The 13,275-nt window shown below is 44.7% G+C and overlaps 1 protein-coding gene across 3 annotated transcripts in view; it reads right to left on the bottom strand.

Annotated features, from left to right (window-relative positions):
* Nucleotides 1-13,275, bottom strand: part of TTC12 (tetratricopeptide repeat domain 12) — a 45,357-nt gene that overhangs the window by 12,904 nt on the left and 19,178 nt on the right. For all 3 annotated transcript variants that reach the window (XM_048511950.1, XM_048511951.1, XM_048511952.1), the window contains exons 8-15: nt 12,187-12,258; nt 11,568-11,628; nt 11,179-11,367; nt 10,307-10,376; nt 6,590-6,678; nt 4,657-4,825; nt 2,312-2,404; nt 1,142-1,205 (exon numbers count right to left, since the gene is read on the bottom strand). In XM_048511950.1, the coding sequence (XP_048367907.1) occupies nt 1,142-1,205; nt 2,312-2,404; nt 4,657-4,825; nt 6,590-6,678; nt 10,307-10,376; nt 11,179-11,367; nt 11,568-11,628; nt 12,187-12,258 (807 nt within the window). The remainder of the gene's footprint in view (nt 1-1,141; nt 1,206-2,311; nt 2,405-4,656; nt 4,826-6,589; nt 6,679-10,306; nt 10,377-11,178; nt 11,368-11,567; nt 11,629-12,186; nt 12,259-13,275) is intronic.

The raw sequence follows: 13,275 nt of genomic DNA, 5'->3' as shown, positions 1-13,275 counted from the left end.
TTTTTGGCCTGCAGGGGGCGCATTGTTTGGGCTAGCAGCACCAAACTTTCAGGGATTGTTTGGGGGACTCTCCTGATGATACTACCCGGGTTTGGTGAGGTTTGGTTCAGGGGGTCCAAAGATATGGACTCCCAAAGGGAGTGACCCCATCCTCCATTGTTTCCAATGGGAGCTAATAGAAGATGGGGGCTACACCTTTGAGGGTCCATAACTTTGTACCCCCTGAACCAAACTTCGCCAAACCTGGGGGGGGGTATCATCAGGAGAGTCTCTTATTGATACCACCTAGGTTATGTGAAGTTTGGTCCAGGGAGTCTAAAGCTATGGATTCCCAAATGGGGTGCCCCATCCCCCATTGTTTCCAATGGGAGCTGATAGGAGATGGGGAAGGCGTGGCCATGCCCTAGGGGCGAGTAGGGGTGTGGCCCCACCCCCGAACCCCCCCTAAAAAATCTATACCTACGTCCCTGACCACTGGTGATCAGCAGCAGCAGCAGCCCCTGGGGCTCAGGAGGGGACCTGCTGTGATAAAATGCCTTGAACTTACCCAGCCTTAAGCAGCGAGCGAGCAAGGACACCCGCACACCCAGCTGCCTACAAAGTGGCCAGATAAATCCAGGAAATTAGTTAAGAAAAGCCAGAGGGGAGACCAAACCAAAAGGCAACCAAATGGCCAACTCAAGGCTCCCCCACGGCAGCACTGACGAGGGCCAGATCACGTGCTCAGGTTTCCATTTTCCGGCACTAAAAGAGTGATGGGGGAGCCCTTTCCCCATTTTTTTGCTGTTCCATGTGGAGTATTCCATGCACACGAAGTAGCAACAGAGGGGAAACAACCCCCCCCCTCCAGCCCCTTTTTCTCCCATGAGAATGGGTCCCCTCTCCTTCAGTGGTATTCTGAGCCCACTGGGGTGCTCCTTTTTTTAACTTCTGGAGACATCCGAGCTGCACAAGCTGAGAGGAGACTTTGCTAGGATTTAGTTTCCACCTTTTCGCTCCTGGATTTTGCCAGTCAGTTCCCGGAACTGCATTTTATTGTTTCAATTTTAGCCAAGAGCAGAAAGCGCAGAGACAGAATCTGAACAAAAATAATGCTTTCTGCAACAAAATATGCGAAGGGTGAGTCAGAGATCTTTCCTACCAGCAACTGTGCAAACAGAGGAAGTACTTCAGTGGAGAGTTTGATACGGCACTGGATTTTGAACCTGTTAGCAAAAGCAGGAGTGATTTTAACTTTAGGCTCTTGAGATACAACACACAGACAGCTTCACGAACACAGTAATACTGACAAGCCTCTCTAATCTGCTCCTCAAGTAGCAGAGTTTTTTCATGCGCTCTTTAAACCTGACATCAAATTATAGGAATCAATAAGGAACTGAAGGGGGCTAATATACAATGCACTTCACAACTACCATGTCTTTTGACAAACTGACAAAAATGATTCTGGTAGTTTTCCGGGCTATGTGGCCGTGGTCTGGTGGATTTTGTTCCAAACGTTTTGCCTGTCATCTGTGGCTGGCATCTTCAGAGGTGTATCACAGAGAAAAGTCTGTTTCTCTGCGATACATCTCTGAAGATGCCAGCCACAGATGCAGGCGAAACATTAGGAACAAAATCCACCAGACCATGGCCACACAGCCTGGAAAACCCACCAGAACCAGTTGAATCCGGCTGTGAAAGTCTTCGACAATACATTGACAAAAATGACATTTGTTAGGCAGCCTTAGGGGATAGCGAAAAGGGGAGACACACCTTTCTACCATTCACTTAGAAGGCAATAGGCTTTTCCATAGTCTTATTTTCCTTGCTTGTAAGTTCCTGTTTCTTAGGAGATTCTTATCTGCAGATGTTTTGCTCCCTCTAGCGGTCAATCCAATATTACATCAGTATATGTCTGGAATATCTCCCTGCAGATTTAAATTGAAGTTGTTCATGCTGGACACAAAGCAGCAGAATACTGAATTGACCACTCAAGGGAGCAAAACACATGCAGAACAGAAACACACATACCACACCCAAAGAACCAAGAATGTATACGTGAGGAAAATGAGAAAAGCCCACGGTTAGAGAGTTGCCTTGGGAGAAAATAAAATTCCACTGCAAAAGTCAAGGAAGCCTGGAAAAGACTGGTTGCCTTATGGGTCCAACACCTTTTCTATGAGCATTAACTTATTTGCTACTGTCACTAAAGCAAGGTGGAAGTCCTGCTTTACTGAAAGTATATTTGTCGCAATTGCCAGGGGGTCACCAGTTAACTTCCAAAGACATAATTCTGGATTAGTATGAAATTGAAAAAAAAAAACACCCTTACTTCTCATCCATGTTAAGACTGGTTAGCAGGTTCATCGCACAACTAGCTCGGCTGTCAGAAACAGTAACAAAGGACATCAAGATCTGCAGCCATCTGGAAAAGAAGGTGATGTACTTTGGCTCAGAGAGGCAAGAAAGATCATCATCAGCTAAAGTTCTGAGGCAGTGACATGATCAAACCTAAATATCTACAGCTGTACATAACAGGTGCAGAGATGTCTCAAGAGCAAAAGCTACTGGTAGTAACCAGGGGACATGCATTGCTGTGCATAGGACAACATGAACCCAAGACGGACAGCTTGAGACTTGGAGCGAACCTGGCATGGGAGATTAAAAGTTAGTCAGCTCTAGCTCTGAAGGACCACCGAGCCCAATTCAGCAATGCATTCAAGGCAATCATTTTGCCACACACAAAATGACCATCCAGGTAACTCGCAGACCCCTCTCATCACTTAAGAAAGGGCGGCTGAACAGCCCTTCAGGCGTGTCACAAAGAAAGTTACTGTTCCACACAGACAATGCTGGAAAGGTAAGTGGCCACACTAGGAAGGAGGCGGCAGGGCTTTTCTGCAAAAGTGGACAAAAGAGGATGACTCACTAAAATGTTCACTTGCTGCCGGAATAATATCTTTTTTGTGGAAAAAATGTAGGAGGTGTTGGAGCATAATTTACAAAGTGTCACTACAAGCGTTGGTTTCTTTGACAGTTGTTTCAAAGGGCTGTACTGAAATGTGGCATTCTTCAAGTTCCAAGCTGCAAGGTTAGGCGGGACATATCTTCCTTTATTAATTCTCTCCAGTGACTTACGGAAATTCAAGAATTATCATAAATTCCATTTACTAAGTAAATCTGCACTGGCGTGAAATTCAAGGTGTAGAAAAAGGGAAGTGATAGATGCTGCAAATGAAGAGCCAGACGGATGCAACTGTCTTTTCTCACCAACTCATGTTAATGATTAAAATTAGTCCGGGATGTGCATTCACGTTGAAAGTTTTTGAGAGTGTAGCTGCAAAAAATGTGTTTGGGAAAGATCTTCTACCTCTTCTGCTTGACTTATTCACATGGAAAAAGAAGAAGAGGAGCTTGGATTTGTATCCCCCCCCCCCCACCTTTCTCTCCTATAAGGCAACTCAAAGGTGCTTACAATCTCCTTTCCCTTTCCCTCCTCCCCCCATAACAAACACCCTGTGAGGTGGGTGGGGCTGAGAGAGCACAGAAGAACTGTGACTAGCCCAAGGTCACCTAGGTGGCATGTGTTAGAGTGCACAAGCTGATCTGGTTCACCAGATAAGCCTCCACAGCTCAAGTGGCAGAGCGGGGAATCAAACCCAGATCAGAGTGCACCTGCTCTTAAGCACTACACCACACTGGAGTCAGTAGGAGACACTTCAACATTTCCTTTTCCTCTTCCCTTCCTTCTGGACCTTGCCATCCTCAGAGAGACCCCACCAGGGTCTCCTCCCTCTTGCTGCCAAAGGGCGGGAGGTTTTCTTTTCCTGCCTTTAGGAGTGCATTCATGGCTGCTCTTAAAACAGAAGCCCGGAGGCAAAGGAGGGCTGTGGCTTTTGCCTGCAGAATTTGGGATAAGGGAAAACAAGACTCCACAAAGACTGGTCTGATTTCACCTCCAAAGGCAAACTCTTGGAGGGGCTGACTTCTCCATGAGAAACAAGGCCACCCCAAACACCCTCATCGTTTGCCACTGAGTCTGGGGATACGTGCCACGCTGGATTGCTAGTTCTTTCAGCCCCAAGAGGCTGCAACCAGAAATGGTGTTGGTATTTGCAAGCATCAGTCACAACTCAGTTGTAAAAGGGTTGACTGTTTGTATGTAGACAAGTTGCTGAGGTCACTGTTTATGACCTGGTCTATAGGTTAAGCTATTGGCCAGTCAGACAGCCATTGCTTACATGTTAGTGAGCACGAACATCAGAAGATATAAAGTCAACTTGTTTTCTTTGTTTCAAAGGAGAAGACCACACGAACAGAGAGAAGCCGGAAGGAAGAGCAAGATGTAGTCTTAAGTGCATAGTTAGTACTGTAAATATGTAGCAAAGCAGTACAGCATTTATTTGTTTTAGTCCATGTAACCCTACCCCGTTTAAATTAGTAAACTTTTACATAAAGCAACTCAAGGTATCTCTGGCACTTTTCTTTCCCGCTGGATGCTGCTTCCGCATCTCTGCTAATAAGCACCTCTTTTTATCGAACACCCTTCAAATTGCCAGCGGGTTCAGATTCTCAGTTGTGGCTATTTTTCCACAGAGGCTGGTGGCTGCTCCACCCGCCTGCTGACTCCTCGGCTGTAAGCACACAACAGATTCTGGACTCAAATATGATAAATACTTGGTTAGGTCCAGGTGTCGGATCAGCAGGCTCCTTCCGTGCTCCGTCTGGGCATAGAGAGACAGCAGGGCCAAACTCTGCTCTTGGATTGTAGTCACCTCTGAGAGCAGCAGGGTGGGAAGCTGCGAGTTCACGTAGGGATGAGTTAGAAGCAGCCGCTGGTTCTCCTCTGGAAAGGGGGAAAAAGACCTAAAGTTTGGCCTGCTGTTCCCCCTGCTCTAAGAGGCTCCACCAGCATTTACATCTGCTGTCCAGGAAATCACTCAGGTGAGAGAACATTGTTCTGTTTCGTCTCAGAGGACTGACCCACTGGAGTGACGGGAAGACACTTTCTACGGCTCACCTTCCCTTCCCTCCCCTCTCCCATTTCTAAAGGGCAGATTATATAACTTAATACATGCATGGCAAGCAACTCTCATCTCATTTAGTTCCACCTTTCAAGCACCATTTGCGGACCCAAGAAGTGTGAACTAAAGCAGGTTTTGGCAACTTCACGCCCCAGAACTTAATATATTCTGTTTTTTTCTCTCCTCCCATTCCCCCTCCCCACCTCCTTTTATGAAGCAGAGAGAAATACCACTTGCTCTGCTTGTGTCCTGCATCCCGTTCACTCTGGTGAATTTGACAGACACTTTAAACCAGCCAGACCTGAATCTCAAAGGCGACACAGGCATGGAACTGGCAGACCCACCCCTGCAAGATGGATCTTAAAACGAGGGACTTCAGATCTGGCTGGATACAAAGGACAGTGGGCGTTAGAGAGGCTGCGTAAACTCTGAGGCTGAACTTCCTTTTTATCATTATCTTATTCAATTTAATATCCTGCTCTCCCCGGCCAAAGCCAGGCTCAGCTTTGAGGGAGGAGGGAGGAAAGGTTCCATGAAAGTCCAACTTGCATGCTGCTTCTCCAGCCGTTTTTGTGGTCCCGGCAATGATGGCGATTGCGGAGGGGCTGTGGGCTCAGTGGAAGAGCCTCTGCTTTGTGCACAGGAGGTCCCAGGTTCAATCCCCAGCACCCCCAGTTAAATGGACCAGGCAGTAGGTAGTGGGAAAGACCAGCTCCTAAGACCCTGGAGAGCCACTGCCAGTCTAAGCAGACAACTCAAATGGCCCCATGAAGTAGGGGGCAGCTTCTTGTGTGCCCCCCTCCGCCTCCAAGCACTCTCTTTTCCCAATATTTTAACAAGATGTGGTACTGAAGGCAAGAAACACTGATGTAGCTCCAGACATAACCAAGTGTCAGTGCTTCCTGTCTTCATTCCAGTTTGGAGGTGACCTCATGCAATCCCAAGTTTGTATTTGACGGTGTGATCACACTGGATGCCGGAACACCACAACAGCCCTGCTTCCTGCCTTTGCACTGCAGTCCTTTGGCTAAAAGGGAGCAGAAAAAATGTGCCCAAGAGAATGGCAGCTGCTGCCAATTGCTCCCCACCCCAAGTTTCCAAAAGGGAGACCCCAGTTTGCAGCCTGTGAACATGGTGGCAAAGTTGGACGGGATTATTTTGTTTTCGCTCTGGCAAAACCCACCTCCAGCGGTAATCCTGTCTGACACGGATTACTTTGCTGCACTGCTGGCATTAGCTGAAAAGGACTTGAACTTCCAACAATCAGCTGAGAAAATGCGTCTGTCATCCAAGCATACTCGCAGAACAGACCGAAGAGGAAGAGATAATCTCCGTGGCGGAATCTCCCTCTAAGCCACTTGCTGCAAAGGTTTAATAGACATGACTGGGGCTGGGGAGCAGCACCCCTGGGATCACTGTTAAGGCTGTAAACTTGCTGTCATTGTAGTTGACCTGCCAATCTTCAGCGTGGAGCAAGGTCTAGGCATCATGGCCACCCACGGGAGCAAAACTCATCGAGAAGAACACGCTCCAACATAAGCCAGTGTCATATTAGCAATATATTAAAGGCGATTCATGTTGATTACCATTCCCTTTGCAGACTGCTTGCCACAGGAGGAGGAGGGAAAGAGACAGTTCCACTTCGGCAGGGGATGTCGTCTCAGGATGGAATGCACTGGAAAATGAACAGGTTTTGTAAACCTCAAAGGAAGGGGGGCAAGTCACAGGAGAAGTCAGGCATTGCCTTGTATGCATGAAATCAGCGAGTACAAGTACTGGGATCATGCAGGATTTTTCCTCAACCCAGAGGAAAGATCAGACATTGTTATGTCAGGCAAGTTATTTATTTACTTAAATCCCACTTTTTTTGGGTACCCCCCTTTTGACACACATCTTAATATGGGGAGGGGGTTTATGAGTGTCAGAGAAGCCGACAGCAACACCATACAGAGTTTAATCTCCAGCAAGAGGCTAAACTTGAGCAGAGTCACATGGATTAGTGATTAAGAGCAGAGGACTCTCATCTGGTGAACTGGGTTTGATTCCCTGGTCCTCCACATGAGCAGCAGACTCTAGTCAAGAAAACTGGGTTCCACTCCCCACTCCTCTGCCTGGGTGACCTTGGGCTGGTCACCGATCTCTGGGAATTCTCTCAACTCATCATCACAGAGTGCTTGCTGTGGAGGCAGGGGGGAAGGCAATTGTAAAACACTTTAAAACTCCTTATGGTAGAGAAACGCAGGCAAAAAACCCAACATTTCTTCTTAGAATGGGGACAGCTGAGACATCAGACTAAGATGGATCCACCCCATTCATGGATCAACAGCCATATGTGTAGAAGAGTATGGACAGTTCCAATGGGGGCAGAAGAATCTTTGAAGAGTAGCTACAGGGCAGCAGTGGAAGTTGGCACTGGCTGAGGATCTTTCATAGACAACACCAGGACCACTACAGCTAACCCTGGTTAGTACTGTGCTGGAGAAGACAAGGGTTCAAGACTTGTGATCACCTCTTACTTTGAAAACCCTACAATGAGACAATTCAAAACAATCTCTCTATATATATACTGCTGGAAAATGGAACCTCAGGTCGGATGGCACTCAATGAGCTACTGGACTAGAACAGCGGACAAATAACACTTTTCTTAATGATGCTACTGGACTAAAGCCAAAAGGACGTTCAATTGCTGACATGAATGGATGCAAAAAGAAAATTCAAAACTATCTGGTGCCTATAATAGAAATATAAAATATGAAAAATATGAATCAAAGTAAGCCTGAATTCACAAAACAAGAAATGGAACATTTAAACATTGCAATCCTGGGAGTGAGTGGGCTGATTGGGGCATTTTCAGTCAGAACATTACAAAGTGTTTTACTTGGGAAATGACAAGCACAGAAGAAATTGTGTTGCTCCAGTAGTGAGGCAAGATTTAGAACAAGCAGTTAGGGGCTATAATGCAAAGTCTGAGCAAACAGCATCAATCATACTTCATGGAAAGCCCATCAACATAACCATCACTCAAGTTTACGTCCCAATTGCACATGCTGAGCAGGAAGAAACGGAAAGCTTTTATCCAGGCTTCCAGGAAGAAACTGATAACACATCTAAACAAGATGGGCTTATCACCATGACTGGAATGTAAAAGTAGCAAACAAAGACTCAATTGGGCTGGGAGCATGAAACAAAGCAGCTAAGTAACTAATAGAACTCTGTAAAGACAACCATTTGTTCATTGTGAACACATTTTTAAGGCAACTGAACATACGACTGGATTCATCACCCCAGGGCCAATATAGAAATAAAATAGATTCCAGATGTAGAAGCAGAAAATGGAGTGGCTCTATTCTCATTGCTAAAACAAGGCGAGGAGCCAACTGGTACAAACCATGAATTTTTAATACTGAAAATTAGAATAAAGCTGAAAAAAACAATTAAGCATTCATTGTGCCACAATACAATCTCAACAACATCCTTGAAGAGACCATGAAGAACAGATTTGTATTACTAAGATCAAGTGAAGAGGAATCAGAAGAACTATGGTTTGAAACCAACGATAATATCAAGAATGAAAGTGAAAAGATTATTCCTGAAGCCAAAAAGAAAGCCTTGATGGATGACTGATGGACCTTTCCTAAAGATAGACAACAAACAAAAGTAAAAGATGACGGAAACAGAATCAGAAGTCTAAATGAAGCATTCCAGCGAATTGCACCTAGAGAAAAAGAGAACTATTGTAATAACCAGTATAAAGAAATAGAAGTAACAACAAACAAAGAAGAACAAGAGATCTTTTCTACAAGATCCAAGAAATCAAAAGGAAATTTAAAGCATGGCTAGACAGGCTGAAAAGATCTGTCTGTCTGTCTACACAGAGACATACACAATAACTGGACAGGACTAAATGAAGAAAAGATGGGAATACAGAATACACTGCAGAATTATATAGAAGAGAAGAAAAAGATATTCTGTGGGTGCTACAAAGCCTGAAGCCCTGTTCACCAGGGCTTTTGAGGAGGTTTGAAAGGTAGGCATCTTATAAAATGGAGAAGGCTTGGGGGCTTGGAGTTTTATCTTTATCTGAGGATGTTTCTCATATTATTGTAAGTTGCTTTGAACCAAGAGGAAAGGCAGGAGGTTCTTTTAATGAACAAATTAATAAACAATCCTCACAACAGTGCTGTGAGAGAGGCTAGGCTGGGAGGCATAAGTTCATGGCCACCCAGTGAACTTCCATGACAGTGGGAATTTGAACCTGGGTCTCACCGGCTGCAATTCCACGGAGTTTCTTTCTTGTAAGTCCCATTGAATAACATGGGCCTTCCTTCCAAGAAGTAAAATCTATCACAAATCGAAATTGCCACAACCAATAAGGAGCAAAGATAGTAGCTTGCAGGAACATACCCTCCACTGAGCTGGAAAAAAAATGCCCAGAAAAACTTCCAGCAGTTTAGTCAAAGATTTATAAGAGCCAAAGCAGTTGATGAAGTTGCCCTGCTGTTGGTCCAGCAACTAGGCTTGGTAAATCCCCTAACAAATTGGTAAAATTCGGATTTGGATTTATTCGGGCATAAAATTATCTGTATGCCCGAATAAGACAAATAACATATTCGGATATACCCGAATATTCAGGTATATCTGAAAAATTCAGGTCCATTTGAATTTTGTAGGGTTTTTTTTTGCATTTCAGCCTGCAGGAGGTGCACTTTTAAAACTAGCAGCACCAAAATTTCAGAGTATGATTCAGGGACTGTCCTGATGAGACTCTGAAATTTTGGTGCCAGAAGATTTAAAAAGGCACCCCTGACAGTCACCCCCAAAATTTTCCCCAGGTTCTGTGATCTAAAGAGCCTTGACTCCATTGTAGTCAATGGGGAATTTCTTGGGGAAGGGCTGTGGGGTGCACAAATTTGCCCAGATTCGGCCCAAATCTGGTATTGGTTGCACCCAAATCTCCAACCCTAACAGCAATGGCTGATGCTGTTTGTTTTGGGTGAATGCTGCACTTTGGAGCACTTTGGTCTGGTACCTTTAGATACTGTGTTCACCTATGCTGCTTTTGCCTTCGGGTCCAAGAATTGTAAAAGAGTGATTCTTCAGAAGCAGCATGAAGGAAACACTGAAGCAGATTTTCCTGTGATGCCTCTGACAGAGCACTATTTAGCCCAAAAGGACATCTAGAAGCCAGAACGGGTTGTGGCGTTATCTGCTGATCGGCCCATCTGAATTTCATACAGCGATTGTGTTTCTTGCAAGCAGCCTTTCTCTTTGCTCCTACTGTTCCTCCAAAAGACAGGCCTTACCATCTGATGACCTCGTTGTCATTGATGATACTGAATCCATTGTTTGTCCTGAACAAGGTCTGTTCAGTGCCTGAAACAAGTTCACAGATAAAAAGTCAGATTTGTGGCCCTTGAGACTTAAGTACTTCATATAAGGGCAGACCAATCTTCTCCTTCCCCCCCCCCCCACCCCACAAGCTCAGCGTTAAGTGACAAGGTCACCAAAGCAATGGTCTTGACAGAGGAAAATGATGGCCAGCAAGAAGTACACAGGGCTCCTTTCATTTATTACAATCCGAGATCAGTCAACATTAACAGAACAGTATACACTGAACACAGATAAAACATATAAAAAGCAACTTAAAATCTTAACTTTGTTAAGCACTAGGGGTAATATACAGGAAATGAATGCTTTTATAAAATGAATACTCAATTAATAAGTGCTTCCACAGCATTTAGTTAACAAAAACACCAACTGTGGGAATAAGGGATGCCTAAATATTCGTCTTGAAGCAGAGCAGAAGGAAGAATGCTGAAGAGGGGTGAAGTAAATGCTCTGCAGTATTTAGGACATTCTAAGGCATAGAATAACTCTCTGGAAGAAAATTTCAACACTCCCTACCACCAGGTAAGAGTGGATCCAGGTTCTATCAACGTGTAAGGTACAGCCTTTCTTCCTTGTTTTGTTTCTTCAGCTCCCAAGATGGCATAGAGCTGGAGGGGTAAGCCTATCAGGTTCCAATTTCTTCTTAACGGCCATAACAGTACCACTGGGGATTTCAGCGAACAGCACTCTACAGCCAACTACTGAGAACAACTCAGACTTGAGATCTCTTGTTTGCAAGTGGCAAAGCCGTTGCCTCTAGCATCCAAAGGGAAAAAGGAATACTCACAGTCTTTTATTGTATCAGTCAAAAGCTGGATCCCACCCACATAAAAAAGGGCATTTTCATTAGGCCTGTTGAGTTTCTGGAGCAACTTGATCACAGACACGGCTGTGCACTTTCCAGATTCCAACTCCTTGGTGGTTTCCTCTTCCTCACGCTGTCTTTTTTCTTCCAAGTCTACTTCGTTCAAGCAATCTGGAAGTTTCCAAGGCAAAACATTAAAACGAGCAGGAGGCAGAACTGATAGCAAAAAACTAGTGGAATGAGAATGAATAAGGATACATAGAAGAACCTGGCCAAAGACAGCCAAAGGCAGAAACAAAAGCAATACACGTAAGCATGATTCTCAGCTGATAGAAGGATGATGGTAACAGAAAGATTAACAATCTCCTTACCTTTGCACAGCTTTCCTTTTTGGGGATCAATTTCTAATACCTTCATGAAGCAATCTCTGGACTTAAGGAACAAAAGCAGGATTTTAGGTTTAGGGCCAATTAAAGGACAGAGGATGTTAATGAAACAAACACACAATGCAAAAAGTGAACCAATGGCTATTACCAAACAGAGAAATGTCCCATGTGATTTAAATCAGAACTTTTATCTTTCTTGGCTTCTTATTTTTCTTACAAGGTAACCACAGGAACTAAAAAAGTCGATTTCTCTTGGACGCCCCAAATTCAGACCCAGATTCCTCTTCTTCAGCTTTTAACTTAACAGCCAAAATAATTTAACACACAGCTTCTTAAAGATGCTATCTTACATTTTAGTCAGCAAGCTAACTGCAAAAGCCGTGTGCTTACGGATTTTGAATGTGACTGCATAAAAAGGCACCTTGGCATAGTTGTCTTGTTTTCATGGTTTTTTTTTTGTTTTTAAATAAAAGGTGCTTCACAATAAGATACTAATGCTAACTGAAACTTGCAAACTGTGCAGCCTTCTAAACAGATGGTGATATTCCATGTTTACAGAAAAATAATAGGAAGCCCTGTTGAAAGCTCACAGGCTTGGCCTTACCTTACTGTACTGCTTCAATGCCAAGCACGCTTTTCCCATGTGGAAGAAAGCTTTGAGGTATTTTTCGTCACACTGTATTGAACAGAATCATTTAGCAAAACTTGTAAAACCAAGAGGCTTTTTGCCAGTGAGCCAGCACTATTACAAGACCAGTTTCATAATCTCAAAGGACTATTCCTAGGCTTCCATGTTAGAATAAACTCTTCACTGGGCCAGAACAAAGTGTAGAAGTTTGTCAAGTGCCTCCCGTTAGTGGAAGGATTCTAACTTTCACACAGAACAGCTCACCCAACACTGCTTTTTTCAGAAAGAGCCCTTAGCCATTTGGAAAGGTCTGTGGGTAGACTGACACCCAAGTGACAGCCACGCTCTACTGTTGTGCTGGTGACACTTATCACGGTACACAAAACTTTTCAAACTCCTGTCCAATTAGAAGCCAGCAATGCTTCTACTGTGTGAGTTACACGCAGCAGTCTTAGAAAAAGCTCTCGTCTCTTCAGGTGGCTTGTATCCAGCTGGCCCACCCACCCTGGGGGAGTGTTAGGGAGGGTTCAGTCACCCTGACTCTCCAACTAAAGGATACTGAAATGTGGCCATTGTTTGTGTTGACAATTCCTGTCAAACATTTGGAAAGTGACATTTTTTTGCTTCACTGTAGCTGACCTGCTGTCTAGAAAGACTCCCTAAATCAATGGCACTGACAGCATTCAAAGTGCCAAGGGAAAAGATCTTTCAGAAAGCTTTCAAGATATCAGCATCCGAATGGGCATCAGTCTTCCTTCTCAACTGAAAGGAAAAGAGCTGGGGGGCGGGGGGAGGGGCAGTGAAAGGTGCTCTTGGCCAGAGGTGCTCAGAGGAGGACAGCTGGGGGAGGCGTTTGTCCAGCATTTGTTGCGGGGGAGGGCAATGAGCAACCAGAACTGGGGCCACTGCTGATGACAAACTTGGGACAGTGCGTGAAGTTCTTTGCAGCACTACCTTGTTTGTATAACCGTGTCACACACAAGGCATCAGAAGGAGCTAAAAGGTAAATGAGAAGTTACAGGCGGCTGCCACACTTCCTGCTCCCAGCTGTGTAGCAGACCCAAA

This window comes from Sphaerodactylus townsendi, linkage group LG12 (assembly GCF_021028975.2).
Source record: "Sphaerodactylus townsendi isolate TG3544 linkage group LG12, MPM_Stown_v2.3, whole genome shotgun sequence".
Lineage (NCBI taxonomy): Eukaryota > Metazoa > Chordata > Lepidosauria > Squamata > Sphaerodactylidae > Sphaerodactylus > Sphaerodactylus townsendi.
The sequence above is the reverse complement of the archived record's forward strand: the minus strand, read 5'-3'. Positions and strand labels throughout refer to the sequence as shown.